The sequence below is a fragment of the Balaenoptera musculus genome, chromosome 5, assembly GCF_009873245.2.
Source record: "Balaenoptera musculus isolate JJ_BM4_2016_0621 chromosome 5, mBalMus1.pri.v3, whole genome shotgun sequence".
NCBI lineage: Eukaryota > Metazoa > Chordata > Mammalia > Artiodactyla > Balaenopteridae > Balaenoptera > Balaenoptera musculus.
Window position 1 is genome coordinate 102,732,745 of NC_045789.1, and position 22,383 is coordinate 102,755,127.

The 22,383-nt window shown below is 43.5% G+C and overlaps 2 protein-coding genes and 1 pseudogene across 2 annotated transcripts in view; 1 reads left to right on the forward strand and 2 right to left on the reverse strand.

Annotated features, from left to right (window-relative positions):
• Positions 1-17,721, reverse strand: part of OTOP1 (otopetrin 1) — a 66,032-nt gene extending 48,311 nt beyond the window's left edge. The window contains exon 1 of the mRNA XM_036853265.1: positions 17,647-17,721. Within this exon, the coding sequence (XP_036709160.1) occupies positions 17,647-17,692 (46 nt within the window). The 5' untranslated portion in view covers positions 17,693-17,721. The remainder of the gene's footprint in view (positions 1-17,646) is intronic.
• Positions 10,177-19,563, reverse strand: TMEM128 (transmembrane protein 128). Its single transcript, XM_036853266.1, has 5 exons — positions 19,438-19,563; positions 17,647-17,788; positions 14,317-14,475; positions 12,098-12,206; positions 10,177-10,828 (listed from the first exon to the last, which is right to left on the reverse strand). The coding sequence occupies exons 1-4, from the start codon at positions 19,532-19,534 to the stop codon at positions 12,107-12,109; spliced, it is 498 nt and encodes a 165-aa protein (XP_036709161.1). The 5' UTR covers positions 19,535-19,563; the 3' UTR covers positions 10,177-10,828; positions 12,098-12,106.
• Positions 14,492-15,340, forward strand: LOC118895753 (annotated as a pseudogene).
• Positions 19,564-22,383: the final 2,820 nt, after the last annotated feature.

The following is a 22,383-nucleotide window of genomic DNA, read 5'->3' on the forward strand; positions in this document are numbered from 1 at the left end:
GGACCCGAGTGCCAATTAGCAGATTTTGCCCCACTTATGTTTGCCGGTGGCTACATAATCCCAGAGTTCCTAAGAATAAGAGAGGTGAGCAGTGTATTAGCTTCCTAGGGCGCTGTAGCAAAGTACCACCAAGTGGGTTCCTTAACAGAAATTTCTTGGCTCACAGTTCTGGAGCCTGGAATTTGGAAATCAAGGTGTCGGCAGGGACAGGCTCTCTCTGAGGGTTCTAGGGAGGAGCCTTCCTTGCCTAGTCTAGCTTCTGGTGGCTGCCGGCGATCCTTGGCGTTCCTTTGCTTACAGTTGCATAACTCCAATCTATTATCTCTGTCATCACATGGCCATCTTCCCTCTGTCTGCGTCTGCCTCTTCTCCTCTTTTATAAGGACACCAGTCATATTGGATTAAGGGCCAACCCTCCTCCAGTATGATCTCGTCTTAACTTACATGGTAATTACATCTGCAAAGACCTTATTTCCAAATAAGGTCACATTCAGAGATATCAGGGGTTAGGACTACAACATAACTTTCGGGAGGCATAATTCAACCTACAACAGGCAGCCTATTAAAGCATTATTGGATCTATATAACTGGAAAATCTCTAGAGAAGGTAAATAGAGACCTATCTTGAATCATTATGCAAGAGAGTCAAAAACTCTCAATTCCCACACCTGAGCCAGTTCACAGACCTGGAACCCTTGAATGAAGAGGGGGCTGGTCTCCTCGAGAAAAAGCTCTGGAACGCTGGCACAAATATACTGGGGATCTTCCTCCAAGGCTCCCCAAAAGGACATATAGCATTACAGCAAGGTGATCATTCACTGGGGAGAGGTCCAAACCAGGTCTCCTTTTCTTAACCTTTTCTTTTGAAATAATATTAGATTTACAGAAGAGTTGCAAAGATAGTATAGACTTTCCTATTTACCCTTCTCCCAGCGTCCCCTAATATCTTACACATCATGGTACCCTTGTCAAAATGAAGAAATTAACACTGATGTAAAACCATTAACGAAACTACAGGCTTTATTCGAACTTAGCTACTTTTCCCACTAATGTCATTTTTTCCTACACAGATCTTTTGGAAAACACTAGATATGGGCTCTGAGTGGATGCTAAGTCCTGAGGATTGGTGGAGTCCATGGTCATTTCTTTTGCTGGGAAATAAATTCCTTGATCAGAAGCCAAGAACACCCTGACAATTTTATATGAATCTCCCTGAGTGTACGGATGGGAAAGCTAGCAGAAGCACCATGGGAAGGAAAGGCAAATACATCTTCAGGATGTGTGTCTCATCCAGGAAGGACAAGTCTCCACCCCCTCCACGACGGAAGGGGCGCCATACAACTAAACACCCACCAGGCAGGTCTCCCCAGGGAAAGGGGCCACATCGGCAGCTCGGCGTTGACCTCTGCTCCTGGCATCTGTTCCAATGTGACATACTAAACCACCCAACTTAGTAGTAAATAACAACCATCATTTTGTTGCATTTTGTGGGTCAGAATTTGCAGAGGACACACAGCAGGAATTGTTTTTTCTCTGGTCTACAATGTCTAGGTCCCTCCCTGGGAAGACCTGAACAGCTGGGGGTGACTCAATGGCCAGGGCTGGAATCATTTAAAGGTTGCCTCACTCACATTCTGGTGCTTGGAATAGGATAACCCGAAGGCTGGTCTCAGCTGGGACTCTCGACCAGAGCACCTCCACGTGGCTTCTTTATGTGTGGCTTGAACCTCTCATAGCGTTGCATCTGGGTTTTGAAAGGGAGCATACCAGGAGGGAACATCTGGCAAGCAAGCATTCCAAGAGAACTAGCAAAAGCTGTATGGCCTTTACGACCTAGCCTGAGAAGCCACATAGCATCATTTATGGCATCCTATGTTGGTGAAAGCTGTCATAAGCCCACCCAGATTCAAGGGAAGGGGATAAAGGTTCCCCTTCTCAATGGAAGACGTTTCCAAAATTTTATTTTTTCAGATCATCACAGCAGGTTCTGCACTCAGCACTCTGTTAACCACATCAGCCTTGGAGAGGAGATTTCTGTGTTGCTGAGCACAAGCATGGCCTCCATTCCTGCCACCGTGTACCTTGTACATGGGCCCGTAGAGCAAGCACTGGGGTGGCTAGGCAACGAGGCTGACGGACTCCCACAGAGCAGCCATTTCATCCCGCTGCTCTGTAGGGGACGCCGCTGGTGAGCATTCACATGAGATGCAAATCTTCATACCCTGAATCCATTCTGAGAGGTCCATCCACACACTTTTCCCCAAAACCTCCTTGTAACCGATCTTCAGATTTTATTTCCAAGTCACTGAATATCTAGACAAACTGGTAGCCTGTTAGCAACCATCCATGAGTTCATGTATATTTGCACTCTGGACGTCTCTCAATCCAGACAAAGTGAACAACCCTATGTACCACTCAACATTCTGCCCACTGGGAAGACTTTCCTTTACCACCCTTCCCTTCAGGGATCCCTTTGGGTGGGGCTGTAATGCTGCAGCTGTCCACGTGGTTGGACATCATATCATGATGGTTGGTGTTGTCATATCACATAGAGCCACCCGTAAACTAAGCCTGAGCTTTTTCTCATCAGTCATGAAAAAAACCCCATGAGACCATAGGTGTGAATTAAAGGAAAGGAGACAATGCAGGAGGAGTGGTTTCAAAGGAACCTGAGCCACCTGTGCATGCAACTTATTCATGGTTTTCAACCCTGCTCAAGTTCAAGTCTTCTACATCATTCCTACTCAACAACATATCACTGCTGGGCATGCCCAACCTTGTGGTTTGGTGGGTCAGACGACTCCAGTCCATGCCATAGATGGACGTTCAGTCTCTACCAGGGCTTAGTAGCAAGTGAGAAGTTATTTCTCAAAAGGGAGATAATAATCTACAGAAGAAGGTATGGATTTGCTCTAAAATCCTTGTGGTCTGTGCTGTGACCCTCCTAGTGGTTTGTGCTAGAGTCTCCAACATAAGACCACTATGTGCCACAAACACTTCAAGTGCCATTGGCTTTGTTGGGTTGTAAGATCCAAGTGGGAGAATGTGTGCACTACAGCCTGGAGATGCTTCCGAGCCTTCTCTTGCTCCAACACCCACTCAAAATGGGCAGCCTCGTGAGTTCCTCAGTAAACAGGTCAAAGTAACACACTTAGATGTAGTCTATGTTGCCTCCAACGTCTAGAAATCCCCATAAGTATTTGCCTCTTTTTTAATGGGAGGAAGAACAAGGAGCAGCATCTTGTCTTTCATCTTGGAGGTGATAGGCCAACACGTTCAAGATCACTGAACCCCCAGAGACTTCACCAAAGTTATAGCCTCCTGAATTTCAGTAGGTTTTCTCGTCCACCCTGTTTCAGATAAGACATCTAAAGTACTGGCTGCTTCCTGCTCATCAGATCCAATGACTGTAGATCATCAGTGTAGTGGACCAGTACGATGCTGTGTAGAATGTCAGATAATCCAGTTCTGTATTATGGGAGATAACAAGAGTCAGGTAGCTCTGAGGCAAGGCTGTGAAGGTGCACTGTTAGACCTGCCTGGGAAAAGCAAAAATGGTACAGCCTCCACTATTACGGGATCCTATCATTCCAACTGCTGCTAGGGAGACCAGTTCTATAACAGCATTCCTGCCTCAGCATGGCCTACAGAGGACAGTCACTGTTGACCAACTCAATGATGCCTATCCCTTCTTACTGGCATATTTCTTATCTCCATGATAAATGGAGAGCCTTTGGGGTCCTCCAAAGATCAGCTGGTAGGTTTTCCAATCTTACGTGGTGGACCCATTTGAGCACGCCCACTTCCCTGAGTCCGTTGATCCCTTCCCCTACAATGTGTCATGGCGATCCTGGCATCTCTACTTTGTTTAATGTGGACCATGACTTTTTCCAAGTCTCCAAGAACCATAACAGCAGTGGATTAGAACCACCTCTTCAAGCCCTTGCCAGGGTGTTAAATCCTGTTTCAAAAGGGAGCAACCACACTGACAAACTCTCCCTTAACCAATGTTATAGTCTGCTTTTAATAAAGCACCACCATGATTTACTCCCAGGCACAGGCTCCTGAAGTATTTGTCAGTATATGTCATTCAGGTCCTGAAGCACCTTTGCCATATGATCCCTCTCTCTACTTAGCAGGCCAGCACATCCCCAGTAAGGCTATGCAAGCATTTGATCCAGAATAATGGATGGGTGGCCAGGAGGGACATGGGGACAATTCTGGAGGTGACCAAGCATTGCTTTGTAAGGTTCCTACCGCCTCTGGGGCCTCAGCATGGTCTTCAAGCAAGGAGTGGCTCTATCACCCAGTAAGGGAGAGGTGGCCCTTCTGTAGGTCCAGAAGGTTCTGAGGAATCTAGGAGTGCAAGGTTCTCAAGTGCATTTCACCAGTTATCCCCTTCCCAATTCTCAAATTCCTGCTCCTTCCCTATCAGGGCTCTGACTCTGGTGGATGATATTTTCCTAGACTGAGAATTCAGCAGCCTTCTCTGCTACTCTGCCACTCTCACAATGCAGTTCTGTGCTGATCCCTAGCTATGTCTACCCTCCAGCTGCAGGAGGTAAAGATTTCTTTAAATGCTACCAAGAAGCTCTTCTGGGACTTCCCTGGTGGTCCACTGGTTAAGAATCTGCCTTCTAATGCAGGGGATGCAGGTTCGATCCCTGGTCGGGGAACTAAGATCCCACATGTCATGGGGCAACTAAGCCCACACACCGCAACTACTGAGCCCGGGCGCTACAACTAGAGAGCCCATGCGCCTCAACAAAGAGCCCGCGTGCCGCAACGGAAGATCCCTCGTGCCACAACTAAGACCCGACACAGCCATAAATAAATAAATAAATAAATAAACAAAATATTTTTTTAAAAAAAGCAGCAGCAGCAGCAGCTCTTCTACTTCTCACTCTCTGAGACTTGTTCTAGTGGAAGAACCACCGGCTTCCACTAAAAAAAGGATGACACAGAGGGCAGAATAGAGCCCAGAGGGTAGAGCCTAAAGCTCTGCACAGTCCTAGGAAGCAGCACTGGTCCCTAATCAAGAGAGGGAGACATACGCCCAGCTGGCTTTCAGAATTTTTAGGGAACAGAGGCCACGTGCCTTGTTACCCCTCTTTGAACGGGAATGTTATTGCGAGCACCCTATGTCTATCTCACCCCTGTATGTTTGGTGTGTAATTGGCAGGTAACTTACCTTTAAAGGTGTGCAGATTGAGAGGACCTTGCACCTGTTGAGGCACCTTTTATTGATTTAGACGATGAGATCCGGGAGCTCAAGCCTGAACCTGATGCTGTAATGGGATGAAACTTCAGTGATTCCTGAGGATAAATGACTTTTGCATGTGGAAGGAATCTAGAGAATTTATGAACAGAGATTAGACTGTGGCAATTTTCAGTTTTCTTTTTTTTTTATTGAAATATAGTTGACTTACAATGTGTTAGTTTCTGTTGTACAGCAAAGTGAATCTCATATATATATATATAAAATTCTTTTTCATATTCTTTTCCATTATGGTTTATACAAGATATTGAATATAGTTCCTTGTGCTATACAGTAGGACTTTGTTGTTTATCTATTTTACATATAGTAGTGTGTACCTGTTAACCCCAAACTCCTAATTTATTCCTCCCCCATCCCCATTCCCCTTTGGTAACCGTATGTTTGTTTTCTATGTCTGTGTGTGTTTCTGTTTTGTAAATAAGTTCATTTGTATCATATTTTAGATTCCACACATAAGTGATATCATATGACATTGACATTTGTCTTTTTCTGACTTACTTCACTTAGTATGATAATCTCTAGGTCCATCCATGTTGCTGCAAACAGCATTATCTCATTCTTTTTTATGGCTGAGTAGTATTCCATTGTATTTATACACATCTTCTTCATCCATTCATCTGTTGATGGACATTTAGGTTGCTTCCATGACTTGGCTGTTGTGAATAGTGCTGCTATGAGCACTGGGGTGCATGTATCTTTTAGAATTCAAGTTTTCTCAGGATATACGCCCAGGAGTGGGATTGCTGGATCATATGGCAACTTTTTTTTAGTTTTTTAAGGAAATTCCCTACTGCTCTCCACAGTGGCTGCTAGACTATGGCAATTTTAAAACACGACCTCCAAATTTTTTGGTACTCCTCCTTGAGGATGGGGCAAAGCCATGTCCCCTCCCCTTAAATAGGGGATCTGTGACTGCTTGACCAGTAGCATAGGATGGAAGTGACACTCTCAGCTTCTGAGCCCACGCTTTAAGCAGTAGCTTCCATTTCCTGTCTCTAGGAACACCGTGGTAGGTGGAGTAATGGCCCCAAAGACGTCCACACCCTATACTCCCTGGAACCTATAAATATGTTGTGTTACTTGGCAAAAGGAACACTGAAATGAAGTAAGGATTTTAAAACACGGAGATGATGTTGGGTGACCCAGGTGGGAGGGCCCAATGTATTCACACGGACCCTTAGGAGTGAAGGAGGCAGCAGAAGAGTGGGTCAGAGCAATGTGGCAATGGAAGAAGAGGCAGGAGCATTTCAAAGTATAAGAGGGATGTGTTGACCCACTGTCCTAGGCTTTGAAGATGGAGGAAGAAGGCTACACAGCAAGAAATGCACGTGGCTGGTGTCTCCAAGCTGAGAACGGCCCTCAGCTGCCAGCCAGCTGGGAAATGGGGATCTCAGGCCTTCAGCTGCAAGGGACTGAATTCTGCCAACGGCCTGAAAGAACAAGGACGTGGACTCTCCCCTAAGAGCCTCCAGAAAGGGATGTAGCCCTGCCAAGACCCATATTAGACTTCTAACCAAGGAACCGTGAGATAATCAATTTCTGTCATTTTTAGCGCTATTGGTGGCAATCTGTTACAGCAGCAACAGAAAACTAACGTAAAAGCTCACCCTTGAATCCCAGCTACTATGCCATGAGGAAACCCAAGCGGCCCATGAAGAGGTCCAGGCGGAGTGAAATTGGCGGCCAGCACCATCTCGCCAACCACGAGGGAACCACCTTGGAAGTGGACCGTCCAGTCCCAGTTGAGTCACCCCATGCATAACAAGCTGTTCCTATCAATTCCTGCTCAAATTTCAGATTCCTGAGCAAAATAAAGGGTGGTGGTTGTCCTAAGGCACTTAGTTTTGGCGTGGTTTGTTATGCAGTGATAGGTGATAACCGGAACATACAGACAGATGCACATGGAAGTCAGCCCAGGGTATGATAAGGAATCCCAGGTTTTGTGGTGGCACCATGACAGGGGTGGCGGGATTACGAGGAGTCCTGCTGGTCCTGAGAGAGAGTGGGGATCAGGCTGAGGGCTGGGCGTGCGGGAGCAAGGGAAGCAGTGAGCTGAATGAACTCCAGGGTCCACTCCTACTCCTGAGTGTGGGCTGGGGAGGGGCCAAGTTCCTGACATCCTTTTGGACTCTATTTTTATACATAAAGGAACATTATACACAGTCTTTTGCGTCCATATGTCATAATACAATTTTTTTTAATGAGGAACACAATTGGATATCATGAGCCTAGAGAATTCTTCGGTGGAGTTTTGCTGTAAAGGGGACCCAAAAAGTGGTTAATAACTGGAGAAGCGTGAGGGAGCCCTATCTTGGGTGTTTGTTTGAAGATGGTAAATAGCACAACACATTTGTATGTGGATAGGAATGATGCATCTCAAGGCATCATGAATATACCCAAAGTGAGGTATAATAAGGTTTGCCAAAGCTACAGCTCTACTAAAAGCTAGGTGCTCACATTGCTTTAGAAATAAAATAGCTACACATTACATTTCTGTCGAATTGGGAAAATCCCATTCCTCAACTTCAGAATTGAATCTGAGAGACTTAGAAGAGATCTTTGTGGCCTTTTTAGGAATAATTCACTCTTCTGTTCAACTCCCAATCTTCCCTTGACCGGAGCCTGCAATTTGGCTTCTTTCAAATTAGTCCTTAGTGTATGCGAAATATTCCTGATTGTTATTTATTTTTATGAATTCTATGTAAACATTTCTTAAAATCTACCAAGCTCTTTCCCACCTCAAGAAACACTGAGCTGAATCAAAGTCTTTAAAATATTTTTAAGTGAAGGGCAGTTATCCTGTGGCCACAGAAGAGGGCATCTAATAACCCCTATTACCTAGGACCACCCCGCCCCACCTCCCCAAATGATTCTACTTATAAAGATTTGGCTCCTAGCTTTTCCCTCGATTCCTTTCCAATGTATTTCTCTTTTGCTTAAGCATAGCCAGAGACCTTTTCTTGTTGTTGTTGTATAAAACCAAAGAACCCTGAGACAGCCAGCATGTTAAATGCTATTAAGTCTCCTAGATAGACCATCGCCTCCCAAGCTAGGTCCCAGACACAGATTTGGAGGGAGCCTCAATCTGGTTTTTACCCTAGGGAGCTAAGTTCGATTCTGCTATCTCTGTGTTCCCTGACAATTCGAACATTCTAGCTTCTGCAGAGACGTCTCTGCCCAAAGTGATTGGAACAGGATAGTTCTGGAACGAGGCTGCACGTTAGAATCACCTGGAGGACTCTTCACAAGACAGCCTTGTCACCAGCTGCAATGGGAACCTCTGAGCAGCAGGCCTGAGGCAACCAGTATGCAACCCGGGTGGAAGACTCGGTCTTGACACTTGGGATTGTCAGTCAGGGACATTTTTAAGAGCACACACTTGCTTCTACCATATCCCTGACCTTCACGATACACATTCACAACTGTTAATTCTGTTATTCATTACTATTCTGAGTGGATGCTCCTCCCACAGGCTTGTTTAGAAGCAGCAACAACACTGCTTGACACAGCTTTTATTTAATAATTATAACAAGGGCTTCCCTGGCGGTGCAATGGTTGAGAATTTGCCTGCCAATGCAGGGGACACGGGTTCGAGCCCTGGTCTGGGAAGATCCCACATGCCGCGGAGCAACTGGGCCCATGAGCCACAATTACTGAGCCTGCGCATCTGGAGCCTGTGCTCCGCAACAAGAGAGGCCGCGACAGTGAGAGGCCCGCGCACCGCGATGAAGAGTGGCCCCCGCTCGCCGCAACCGGAGAAAGCCCTCGCACAGAAACGAAGACCCAACACAGCCAAAAATAAATAAATAAATATTTTTAAAAAAAAATAATTATAACAATAGGAAAAGACCCACAAATAGTCTGCACAGCACTTATTTAATGGGCACAGGGACCAGGCATGATCCTGTTTAAACAAATTTATTCAGATGTCTCTTTGTAACAGAATCATCTCCTTACCACCCTAGCTATACCACAGTATCAGCACTTGGCTAACTGGATTCTAATGACTGTATTACACAGAAAATCCCAGCCTTAGGTTTCTATCCAAGTATCAACAGTAAAACTACTTTTCAAGAAAAGAAAAATGGAAGGAAGGGAGGGAGGGAAGGAAGGATTTCTTGCAGAATCTGCCCAAAGACTTTGTGGGAGTTGTCACAGGGGTACGTCCCTTGGCCCCCCACAAGTTCCCTCCGGAGGGTCTGAATCAGTGCTCTAATCCTACTTCCTGGGTTTGCAACCTCAGCCTTGCACTGGACCCTCACGTCACTGACTGACTTGGCCACCTGATTCTGACCTTCGCCAGACTTTGCTCCTTACTTTAAATGACTCTCTCCACACACCCTCACATGCATATGTACACAAACTGGGCTTGATTCTGTTTACCGATCATGCCTGCCTCTTCCCATTCCTGCTCTTTGATCTACTTTGTCTTTCATTCCCTCTCCATTACCATTTATTGAGTGAGCACCTACTGTGTGCCAGGCACTGTAGTAGGTGTTTCATAAACATTATTCTTATCACCCGCAACCCAACAACACAGATATTGTTCCTGCCTCACAGCTGGAGAAAGATTAACTGCTACTCAAGGTCAAGATTAACTACTACTGCAGGGTGTGATCCGAGCCAGACACAAGTGCTGACTGAAACATATCGTCACCTGAAGCCCCTTGGGGGTGGGGAGCGCAGAAACCAACATAAGGTACTTAAAATGTCAACAATGCTTACGATGTTTAGGTTTAATGTAAACATATTTGCATTTGAAAGTGCAAATACTGTCTTCCATTGGTCTTTGAAAAGCAGAGTAGCCTTCTCTAAAAAGAAGCCTTATTTCTATAGTGAAAGTGCTAATAGCTGAAGACAGAAACAATTCCAAAGTCTGTATTAACAAAACCCACAAGAAAGTTATAGAAATACTTTATTTAAATATTAAGAAAAAAATTACACGTACTTAAGATGATTAAAAGTTCGTATGTTAAACAAGTGCTAAAAACCCAGTAATTTACACAGTGATAAAATCTTAAGTGATGGGAAAACACAAAATCCTTTCAACTGGTCCTCCTCCTAACAAAACTATTATAAAAATGGTATTATATAGGAATTGCTGAAGTTGGGTTAAAGGCACATGACACTATCATTCCTTATACACAGCCAGTCATCTCATACACTGAACTGCCCCCCCTTAAATGGAAGAGTGAACAACATCTCTACACTATCTGGAGTACATTATGCATCTCTAATGAAAATTCATTTAAATTTTTACACCAGCAGTTTCTCCAATGATCCAAACAGGTTAACACTGCAAATTAGTTATTTCTGTCTTGAATAGAATATTTCTACTTTGAATCTGAAAAATTCGATAATGAGTTTAGGAATATGCAAATGAAATATAATTTATTCTGATTTCAACTACAGAGCTATAAAGTTACAATTCTTCCAAGGAAACCATTCACTTCATAGATGCAAAACACACTGTAGCTTTTCCATTATGTCTGCGGTGCTTTCAGCTAGCAGGATGTTAACCATTCACTTTAAACTGACATGCCCTTACACCTGAAAGAAAACCCAAGCGAGACATTCTATCTCAGGCTGTTGGATTTAATATTGAAAAGCACAGTTCAATCTCCCTGCCTACAACACTCTCTGGCTCTCTGTTAGCAATTATAAGTTGATGTCGGCAATAAGTCAAAAGCTCCTGAACACGTGGAAAAACTCAATACTGAACAGCCAGAAATTCAAAGGAGACAGGGTCAGATGAGGGAATGTTCTTGTGGCGACAGGTCAACAGGGACAGAGGACATACTGTGAGAGTCCAAACGGTCCTAGACACAGCACAACGTGTGGAGGGGCCTCTGCACATCAGCTTGTGTGTGCTAGCAGCTATTTTCAGACTAGCAACAATGAGAGGACATCCATTTCTTCTTTACCTGGTTATAGGGACTTTCCTTTAAAACTCCAAAGGGAGAACATGCTGTCTGCGAGCTGAAATGTCAGTTTTCTTTTGCACCCCAATAATTGAGTGCATTAACTTTTTCTTCTCTAGGCCTCAGTTTCCCAAGTTTACTTCTCTGGGTCTTAGTTTTCAAGTTTACTCCTCTGGGTCTCAGTTTTCAAGTTTACAAGTAAGTAAACTGACATATGGAGTAGATTTTCTCCAAGTTCTAACATAAGCAACATGAAGAGAGGGACCGTCTGTCTTTTTCACCATGTCCCTAAGCATGTACAGTGAGTACTCTGAACACATACTTATTCAATAAATGAGTTATCTGACAATTAGCAAGTAGACCCCATTGTGAAGGCAGCAGGCCCAGGGACACAGTGGTCTCTGGGGAAGCAGAAATTCTATAAATAACATGGAAGGAAAAGGCTGATGTGCCATCCATCAGATTTTTATGAGGCAGCCAGGACAGTTAGAAAACAGACTTTTCTTCTCAACTGGGTAGAACTGCCCATTCTTCCCATATTCCCATTAACTAAGAATGATCTAGCCAATAGTCATCTGTATAGAAGTAGATGGAAGTCTACTGCAATAGAAAATGGATCAATGTGTGAACTTATCCATATTGGAAGGTGCAAATACTCTCTTCATGAGATCTAGGAAGGTCAGGGTGCCTTCTCTAAAAAGTAGTCCCTTAGAACTAAATTATGCAAATGGGAAGGGATCACAGTCCCTTCTACCTCAGAGTTCAATGGATGAACAGCTCTCGTGTAAACATGACTGAAATAATTTACTAGTCTGCTATTGCTATGTCCACTGAAAATTATCATGAAAGACTTTTTCAAATGCATTCATTATTAGAAATACCATTCCAGAAATCTTACCTTTAGAAATCATCCAAGGAGTGAGATCAACATTACAACCCCCATAAACTGGGTAAACAACAGCAGTGGAGTGAAAAATGACCACACATGCCATAAAGCAACATTGAAGCTGAAAAGAAAAGGACAAAATAGCCACACAGTTCACAACTATAGCTATACTCTATACAACTATATTCTACTGTAGAATCTAGATTTAAAGGACTCACTTTTACCCGGTTTGGGAAAGTTCATTCAGCCAGTAACTTTCTATATATAAATCATGTTTCTCAGATATGTGATTTAGCCAATATTAGAAATATCACAATTTCTTCACAAAGTACTCAGAACTGGAATCACTAAAGCTCCTCTAACGAGAGCTGGCCTGGCTTAACAGAGACTTCAGTCTCTTAACATTAGTATCTGTAAAGGAACACGAAATAAAATGACTACAGCCTGCTTTTACGATCTCACACACTACCAAACTATAATGGTAAAAAAAAAAGACGGTTAAAGTATTTTTCTGTTAGAAACAGAATGAAAAAGTAATCATTTATAAGCTGCTATTAAACTTTCCATTGAGAAAAACACTATTCCTGTCACCAAGGTAAGAATAACACACTTTCTAAGTGCAATGATTTTTATGAACTGAATTTTTAAGAGCAGAAGTTAATAAAGGAAAATTATAGTCAATTAAACAAGTGTTTCAGATAGTTAATGACTAACATAATATTTTGAGAAGTAGAAATTTAAATAGCTATAATCCTACTGTTCTTAAAAATACAATAACATTTCTAGGGGTGACATTAGCCTTATAAGAAATTGTAAAATAAGACAACTGTCTACACTCGTCACCAAAGGGTTAATAAAAAACCCCATCACAATGTAACATATGTCAAACACCCATAAACTTCAACTACAGAAAATATATAATAGAAAAAATACATTTAAACTGAATATGTACAAAGGTGTGTGGTTTTCCCCAAATTAAAATGCAATTAATATAAAGAGAGGAAAAAAACCTAAAAGGCCATACACAATATTCAGTGTAGTTTTCTCTCTGGTTGGCAGGATCATGGGATTTACTTCCTTTGTGTTTTTCTGTAATTTACAGATTTTTCTTTAATGAGCAAGTTATAAAATACTTTTAAAAACATAAAAAAAACTTTTCATTGAGAACCTCTTAGCTTATGAAAAATGATGTTAATTGTGGCATTATTTATAACAGCAAAAGAATAAAAAAAACAGGGAGCTGGTTAAATAAATCATGATATGTCCATGCAGTGATAATGATGTAACTGTTAAAAAGAATGAGACACATCTATATGTACTGGTATGGAAGAATTCCAAACTCAATTTAAAAAAAAAAAAAAGATCACTCTGGAAAACAGTTTGGCACTATTTACTAGAGTTGGAGGTATGCATACCCGATGAGCCAACGATTTCCCTTCTAGAGATATGTATATATGTATGCATGTACATATACGTCCAACAGAAACACACACAGGCACACAAGACATACACAAGAATGTTCGTAACAGCATCACTCATAATAACCCCAAACTGGAAACAATCCAAATGCTATCAACAGCAGAACAGATAAACTGGGACTTGGTTACAAGACGGAATGCTGAACAGCAATGAAAACGAGCACCTGTTATGCACAATATGGATGAATCATACATAATGTTGCATGTAAACAGTCAAATGTAAAAGAATACATACTATATGAACCCATTTCTATAAGAGATGCAAAAGAAAGCAATTACCATGAAGGTGGGGACAGTGTTTACCTGCGGGCAGGAATGAAGGTAGAGTGACTGGGAGGGGGCATGGAAGGGGTCAGAGGGGGCATGGAAGGGGTTAGAGGGGGCATGGAAGGGGTCAGAGGGGGCATGGAAGGGGTTAGAGGGGGCCAGAACAGATCTTTCTCTTGACCTCGTTAGGGTTTACACCAAGGCTCACTGCATGATAATTCAGCTGTACATCTTAGATTCTTCCACTTTTCTGTCTGTATTATACTTCACAATGAAAATGATTTAAAAAGCAAAATGCAATATACATATATAGCATGTCACCATTTGTATTTTAAATAACTAAATATATAAGTAAAGAAAGATACTACTGAAACGGGAATCAAGGAGACTGTTTTCCCATTATTCCCTTTTTTTTCCCCCTCTTGAATTTTGTACCATGTACATCATTACCTGATCAAAAAAATTTTCATTCCAAAGGTAACTTACCAAATTCCTGCTACAATAAAAGTAGCAGTTGTAATAGGTATCAGCGTTGGATACTTGATATCATAATCTTCAATTCCACAATACCATTCCAGATAGACTATGCAGTAAAATGCAATCGATAAGCTAACAAGCAACAAGGCACCACCAAACAGAAACCAACTGTAGAGACAAAAATAATACCCTTCTATTATCCTCTTTTACATCCTCTGCAGCCTAATAGTAAATAATCTTTTTTGACACATCTTAAATGTGACATAGGCTCATATCGTTGCTGGCTTACCATATCAATGGCAGTGACCCCACTTTTGACAGTGCATGTATCTGACAAAGGTTTTGTAAGTTTACCCTTGAATACAGGTGATTTGAATTTTGAGTCCTGTCCCATAACACAGGGCCTACCAGCCAGGTATGACTCAGCCCTGCTACTAGAGAAAGGAAGCATCTTAACTTACTGAATCAGAATTTCTATGCCTATCTTTAGAAAGATGTTATTTGCAATTTTGCTACAGACTGTGTGCAGCATACCTTGGGTCTAGACAATATAAACTACTTATAAAGGCTCTTCAGATACCTGAAGCTGACTAGAAATTCAGTGATTGTTAAGCAAATATGTACACAAAAATAAAGTGGTTTAAAAAAAAAGTGCTAATTGACAGCACTTAACAAATCAGATATCTTAAAAGTTTTCATTAATAGATTAATATCTATTTCTAAGAAGAGTATCAACTGGGGAAGGGGCAGAGGGACCCACAGTTACTCAATCCCGGCTTGCAGAAAGTCTAAATCTAATAGGAGATGGGTAGGTAAGGATGAGAGTGAGATACATGAAAGGATGAAAAAGTAAGACTTTAAACACACACGCACACACACACACACTTTCATAAACTAACCGACAAAAAATGACGTTTTCTTTAAACATACAGGAAAGCTAGCGGCTTTCTGGTTGTTTCTGAAGTTTTGAGTGTGAGAGTAATAAAGATTTCAACAGATACCATCAACTCCTCCAAGTTCAGCAGGGTTTCTTGAAATACTGAAAATCAATTTGGAAGGAGTTAATTCATACTGCCTCTCGTAAAAGGTTTCTAAATGACACCCTCCCGTTCCTAGAATATCTCCAGTCCTCCCCCAAGGGACAATGGCTTTTTGCTCCTTCCAACTCCACACAAGACCTGGCTCAGTGTGTGTGAGAAAAAGCTCATCAGCCCCTTCCTTCCAGCCCCTGCTGGTCATGGGAGGAGGCCAGATTTGGAAAATCAGAGGAATGAACCCTTTTCGAGAAAGCAGAAGGCAGCCTGCACGTACTGTCTGTGGGTAGCGCTCTCCCGCCACAGCCGCCCCAACTCCCCGCTGCTTAGCGAGGCCTCAGCAAGAATGCAACACTACTCTACTCAAAATCCTTAGCCTTCGACCATGCGTTTCTGTCTCGTTTCCTCTAAGCTGACACTTCTTTGAGGACAGGCCTATGACTCCCACTTTCTTTTCATGCCCCCCAGTCCTGGTCCAGAGGCTGAGTCCAGGCTCTGTCACACACCACCGGTGGGCTACTGGGTGCCACTACTCCTGTGGGCGCCCCCAAACACCTTACAGTGTAGTGAGCTATTCCTTACCTCACCATCTCCTTTAACTACTAAGAATACTTAGTATTCTCATATACAAGGATACATAGGACACAAATGGAAAAATCCTCTCATCTCTCCTGAAACCTCAAAAAGGCCTACCTCATGAGGTTGGGCTGGACTGGGTGCCCCTTCTAGGTGCACCCACGGCATCCCGCACATACACTCGTACACGCAAACAGTACACACCACATGACTTACTCATCTATCACAGCCTAAAATGAGCTGGTGGAGGGTGAGAAATGTGCCTTGTTCATCACTGTCACCATAACTGGGTACCTCTCAGGCTCTCATGAGATATTTCATGAACGAAGCAGCAGGTGCTACTGATGGTGCCTGAAACATCCATCCCTTCTTTTCCCAGCCCAAGTTCTAGACCAAGTGAAAGACACAAAGGAACCAGACTGATAAAGACCAACTGTCAGCTTTTTTACTGATGGAGCTACAAAAAGAAGACAGCTTTGGTGAATGGTGACAACGTTCTTCCTCACACTGAGACCCAGAAACAGACAGACTTACCCACTGGGTTTCAAGTCACAGTGAAAACCTAGAGACCTTCTCATGTCAGGGTCGCCCCATAAAACAATGGTGCAGAAAAACAGCCCAGAATCTGTGCTTCCCATGGGCAGCTGGCTCCCAAGAGGAAGAAGGTGCTGAGCTACACGTCTGGTTCTTCATCCCAAACCCTATCAGGAGGTCTAGCACCTCCCAGGGAAGGAGCCAGTGAGGGGAAGGGCCAGAAGATGGCAGTGTTTAGGGAAAGCTCCTGCTTGTGGAAGTAAGGAACGGGAACAAGCTCTCTCCCTCCCATAGTTTACATAACATCCCCACCCCCGTCCCCCACCTGCCTTCCCCGGACCACCTGCTCCCTTACTCTCCTCAGGCACCCCTCCAGCAGTCACTGCTCTTCCTGAGGGCCTCTGCGGGAGAGAATGTGTGTCCCCCAATCCCCAACGATATCACCGGATCAAACAGTCCCGTCTGCACCTTTCTAGCCCCGCTGGTACTTCCAAACAATTACACTTGCACTTTAAGCAAACCACCCCTCTCGATGCCAGCCCCAATGCTCACCAACACCTCTCCCTCTTTTTCTGTTACCTAGGGGCCTCCAGAACACTCTCCAATGTTCAGTGAGGACTCAGGAGTGTGATGAACAACCTTCCCCTCCATGTCAACTCCTGGATTATACTACAGAGATTTCAATCCTCATGAACGATGGACTATTTGACATCCTGCCTCAAAGCTCCTGACTCCTCCCACCAGTGACCTCAACTCTAATTCAATCACAGCCTGTACATGTAATTACCTTGTTGGCTGTAACTATTCTCTGAAAATGAGCTCTGAGACCCAATTCCCATCCACCACACAATTCTCATTCCCTTCTCCCAGTGCTCGTGTACTTGATCTTCTTAAAGACCTTCAGTCATTCTCTCTGCATGGTTTACAAATGGATTAGGTCCTTCTTAAATTCACTACCGTCCTCATCCAGAAAACACCTGTGCTGTAAAAGCCCAATGAAATAATTTCCAGCCTCACCCACTCTGCGGTATGTGCCCAGAATACACACTCTCTTTTTCAACTCTGCGTCACCAGCACCTCCAACACCATGCCCGGCAGAAGGTAGGTGCCTACTAAGCGTTTGAAGAATTCGGCTCACAAAATGTGAAAAATAAAACACACGTGTTTAACTTACGAAGCAATAAAGTTTTCTTACCTATTGGTGTGAAAGTTTTCTTTAACGGCTTGAAAGAAATCAACATAATAGGTCACAGCAATGGATGCCAAAATCCAGAATCCAGAATGGATATTAAGTCTTGGAAGAGGTTTCTCCTTTTTCTCAACAGGTGTAGAGGTTTCTGCAAATAACGGAGAGTTCAACTTATGAAGTAACCATTAACTTCACAGGAAAAATTATGCCTTTTTTTTTTTGGCCACGCCGTGCCGCTTACAGGATTTTAGTTCCCCAACCGGGGGCTGAACCTGCTCCCTCGGCAGTGAAAGCGCGGAGTCCTAACTACTGGACTGCCAGGGAATTCCCCCTTTTTTTCTTTTTTTTAAATTACACCTATTTTAAGTCAAATAAAATAATTTCCTAGAGCTTTCTAAGAACCACATTCTCTCCCATTACAGTACCAATTTCTTCTGTAAAACCACCAAAATAGGTTTATATTTTTAGAAATAATTAATAGGAGCCTGCCATAAAACCTGTCCAATATAGTCAACTTTTTTGCCACTAAATGAGTTTTGCAACCAAATTTATTTATATAGTCTTTTGGAAAGAATAATGTCATCTGGTAGTATAGGAATTTTAATGCTATGCTTCATATATAGTCTAGGAAAGTGATTAGTCCTGTTAATTAAGAAAAATGCAAGTGGCAAACATTAGAACACAAAATGGACTTGATTTTCCAAAAACACTACTTAAACTACACATTTTAATTTTTTAAACAAACACAACCTTCTGGGGCAGCTCAAAAGTGGAAAGGGCACACTGGAGGTCCAGTCCCAACATGGTACTGTCTTAGACAGGTGATGGACAAGTCAAATTCCTTCTATTCGGGACCCAATCTGAAAGAATGGGTCAAATGGGGTCTAACAAGTTCCCCATGTGACTGACATGCCCTCTCTCTCAGTTCATGTGAGAACCACTAGTATGTAGCCAAGGTTCCCGAGCTTTTAGCTGACCATCAGAATTCCTGGGAAGCTTATTCATAATACAAATTCTGCGAGACACCCTCAAAATTTAGAAACCAGCATGCCTGCGCATGATGTTTTCTGCGTTTACTTTTTAAAAATAATAAATACACAAGATTTACAACATACAGGACAAAAAGATCTAAGGTGAAACCTCTCTCTTTATCCTTAACCCCAGTTCCCCAGCCCCAAAGCAGCTACCAGTAATAACGTCTACTGAATTCTTGCATATTCTATGCATCTACAGGTAAACACACACAGCATGTTATCTGGTTTGAACACAAATGGTGGCATACCATACGTTGTTCTGCGCCTCCCTTTGAAAAGCATCCACATTGGTACATAAAAGTCTGCCTGCTGTGTCATGTATAAACAGCCAAGTGTACTTAACCAGCTCCCTGCTGACGGACAATTAGATGTTTCCAGTCGTTCGCTATTACAAGCAAAGCTGAGATGAAAGACTTTGCACACACGCCCTTGTGTACTGCTACGAGTACGCTCCTCTGTTAGATTCTTAAATATACAATCTGTGGATATTTTTTATTTTAATGGATATTGCCAAACAGGTGTTAAACCAGCTCTCCTAGGAATCCTGAAGACCAAGATGCGCAGGGCTACCTGATCTCTAAGGATCTTTTACGATAGTAAATACCCGACTTGCAAAACTACTTGGTAAGCCTTGAAAAAACGAAACCCGGTCCCTCCTGACTGGGTAGGGCTGCGGGAGGCCCGCGGGGCCGGCCGTGTCCGGCGCCTCGCCTCCGGGAACCTCGGCGCGACTCGGAGCGCGCCAGGGCGGGGGGTGCCTCACCCGGCCCGGCGTAGCCCTCGCGGTCCAGCTGAACCTCCACGTCCCGCGGGAACAGGTATCTCCGCCGGAGTCGCTCCCGAGCCTGTAGAGCATCCATCTTAGCACCTCCCAGAAATTGGGCGGTAGTGACGTCAAGCCCACCGGAACTTCCGGCATCGGTTCGCCGGCGGAGGGAGGGATTTCCTTTTGTGAAGGGGAGAGACTGTGTTGTCTTCGCTGTTTTAGTTCGTGAGAACGTACGGAGGGTTTGGCTTTGCTATCTCAGTGCTCAAATCCGCAAACATGATTTGAATTTCAAAATATTTATCCTTCCCCACCTAAAGATATCCAGTTTTGTTCCGAACTACGGAAGCCCAGAAGGATCAAGCTTATCGATGCCGGCGAATGGCGCGGGCGGGTGTGCGGGGCCCTAAGGGGGCACTTCGTTGCATTTATGCTCTGCGTCCTGAACCTCGTGGCTCCTGTATGCCCAAAGCATCTCAGCCCCCAGCTTCTTTCCTCCTCTTCCTCCTCCTCCTCCTCAGGAGTCGCCCAGCAAACTTGAAAGAGTCAGAGGCCACCCAGGAGGAGGAAAGGACCGCTGGGCCGGGCCCGGGAACCTGCGGTGGAGTCTGGGCCTGGCGCTGACCGCTCGGGTGGGCTCAGGCAAGAAATAAACCTTTCTGGGCCTGTTTCCTCTTCTGTACAACGGGGATTATACCTGCTTCATGGATTTGTTCTGGAGTTATAAATGTGAAGCACCCGTATGTGGTTCGTGTTAGCCCTTTTCTTACGGCTTGTGAGAAATTGCTCCCAGCCAGAAACGTGAAAGCTAAATTTGTACTTTCCCAGAAATCCGTCGGTTCCCATCACTCACGCTCATAAACTGAAAAAGACCGTGTCACTAATTCACAAGTTTTCCTCCATCAGTAATCCTGTTTGCTACTCTCCTGCCTCCTTCCTACCGTGTCATATGTTGAGAAATTTTGTGCTTAACCCTTCAAACTTTTGCTGAGCACCTACTGTCTGCTAGGAACTGTTAGGCACCATGCGAGGCAATGGAGATAAGATGGATAAGACATGACGTTGCCCTTGAGGAGCTCCTGGGCCAAAAATGACCACAGAGACGTAGTACAGTAGAAAGCAGTATTTATAAATGTATGGAAGCGTTTCATTAATTCAGTCAACAAACAATTTCTGAGCAGCTACATCTGCTAAAATGCTGAGGACAGGGGTAAGTTAGAATCTAGTGGTGGAGACTATTTCCATCCAATGCCATAACAGAGATACTGCATATGGGGTTATGGGAGCACCGAATAAAGGGCAGCCCTTCATTCTGCTGTGGTACGTGGGGACCAGGGAGAGTGGCTTGAGGTAGGTTGAATACAGGGATGGATAGTCCAGAAAGCCACCCAGGAAGTAAAATCTGAATTAGTAGGCATTCTTTAATATCTCTATGTGTTGTGAGTGTTTGCAGAAGAAATGCAATAAATATTCAAGAAAAGAATGTCAAGTTTCTACAGGTGTATTTCTATCATTTCTTCAGCCCTTGTAGCAAACCCTTTGGAGCAAAGGATTTAACAACTGGGTGGATCATATGGCCTTTGTACACAATACCTCCTTTTTCCCGTTTTGTTTTTTTCTTTTTCTTTTCAGACTCCTAAAGAACCAGGGTTTATCTCTTCAAAGCCAACTGGGGTCTTTGCCCTCCCTTCTCCTTTTGCTTGTACAGGGTTAGAAGCCTTGTTAACAGGAAGTGAATTCCTCTTATCAAATACAGTCTTCTGTTGATTGTCTCCTTGTAAAAAGGTCAGTGCTGGGTCTCCCTTGTAATTGAATATTCCCGAGAGCATCGTAACCATTCCAGGGTTTCCATATGTAGTATGTTCGGGTCAGATCAGTTTCCCCTTTGGTGGTTTCAGGGCCTTTGTATTTGGATCCGAATGCCTTTCAGCTTTTTTTTCCCCCCTGATATTTTAAATGCACTTCTTGCAGACCATATTGATGATACTTAAAAGCAGGTTGGAAAATATCCGGTATTTAATGACCACATCTTCATTGCTAGGGCCCATTAAATAAGTTCTTCAATGTGTGTGTTGTGCACCGAAATGATAGATGTATGATATCAGATTGCTACCAACCAAGAAATTTCATTTTGACTGTGGATTACTTTGGGGGAAAAAATAAATTTGACTGTGACCTTTGCTGGCCTTCCCTTAGCAATGTGGTTAAATCCATGGTGTTTATAGACTATTGAATCCTGGCTCCATCAATCTGGATTCCTTGGGCAAGTTATTTCATTGTTCTAAGTATCAGTTTCCTCATATGTGACACAGTGGGTACCAGAGTGAAGATAAGTGTATACCAATTGTTTAGGCTAGTGCCTCGCACATTCAAGCAGTGGTAGTTATTAATTGGCCTTGCCAGGCTTTCTGGATTTGGTTCCTGCTTACCTCCTCATCAATTATTCCCTTCTCCTTGGGCTCCAGTTACTCTGTGTTACAATTTTCCTTTTGCCTGTGCTCTCCCAGTTGACGGGGGGCTACAACCATGTCATAGTTTCTCCCCAATGCCTTGCAAACACCTGGCACATAGCAGGTGATAAAAGAAATTTTTACATATTGAGATATAGGGAAATCATTCTGGCTTCTACATGAGTTAACTTGAATTTTATGCTAACTAAAATAGCCTGTTTGTGGCCTATCAAACCTACTTTGTACATCTGTTTTATTTTTTTTAATTAAATTATTTATTTATTTATTTTTGGCTGCATTGGGTCTTCGTTGCTGCGCGCGGGCATTCTTTAGTTGCGCCAAGCGGGGGCTTCTCTTCGTTGTGGTGTGTGGGCTTCTCATTGCGGTGCCTTCTCGTTGCGGAGCACAGGCTCTAGGTGCGGGGGCTTCAGTAGTTGTGGCACACAGGCTCAGTAGTTGTGGCTCGTGGGCCCTAGAGCGCAGGCTCAGCTGT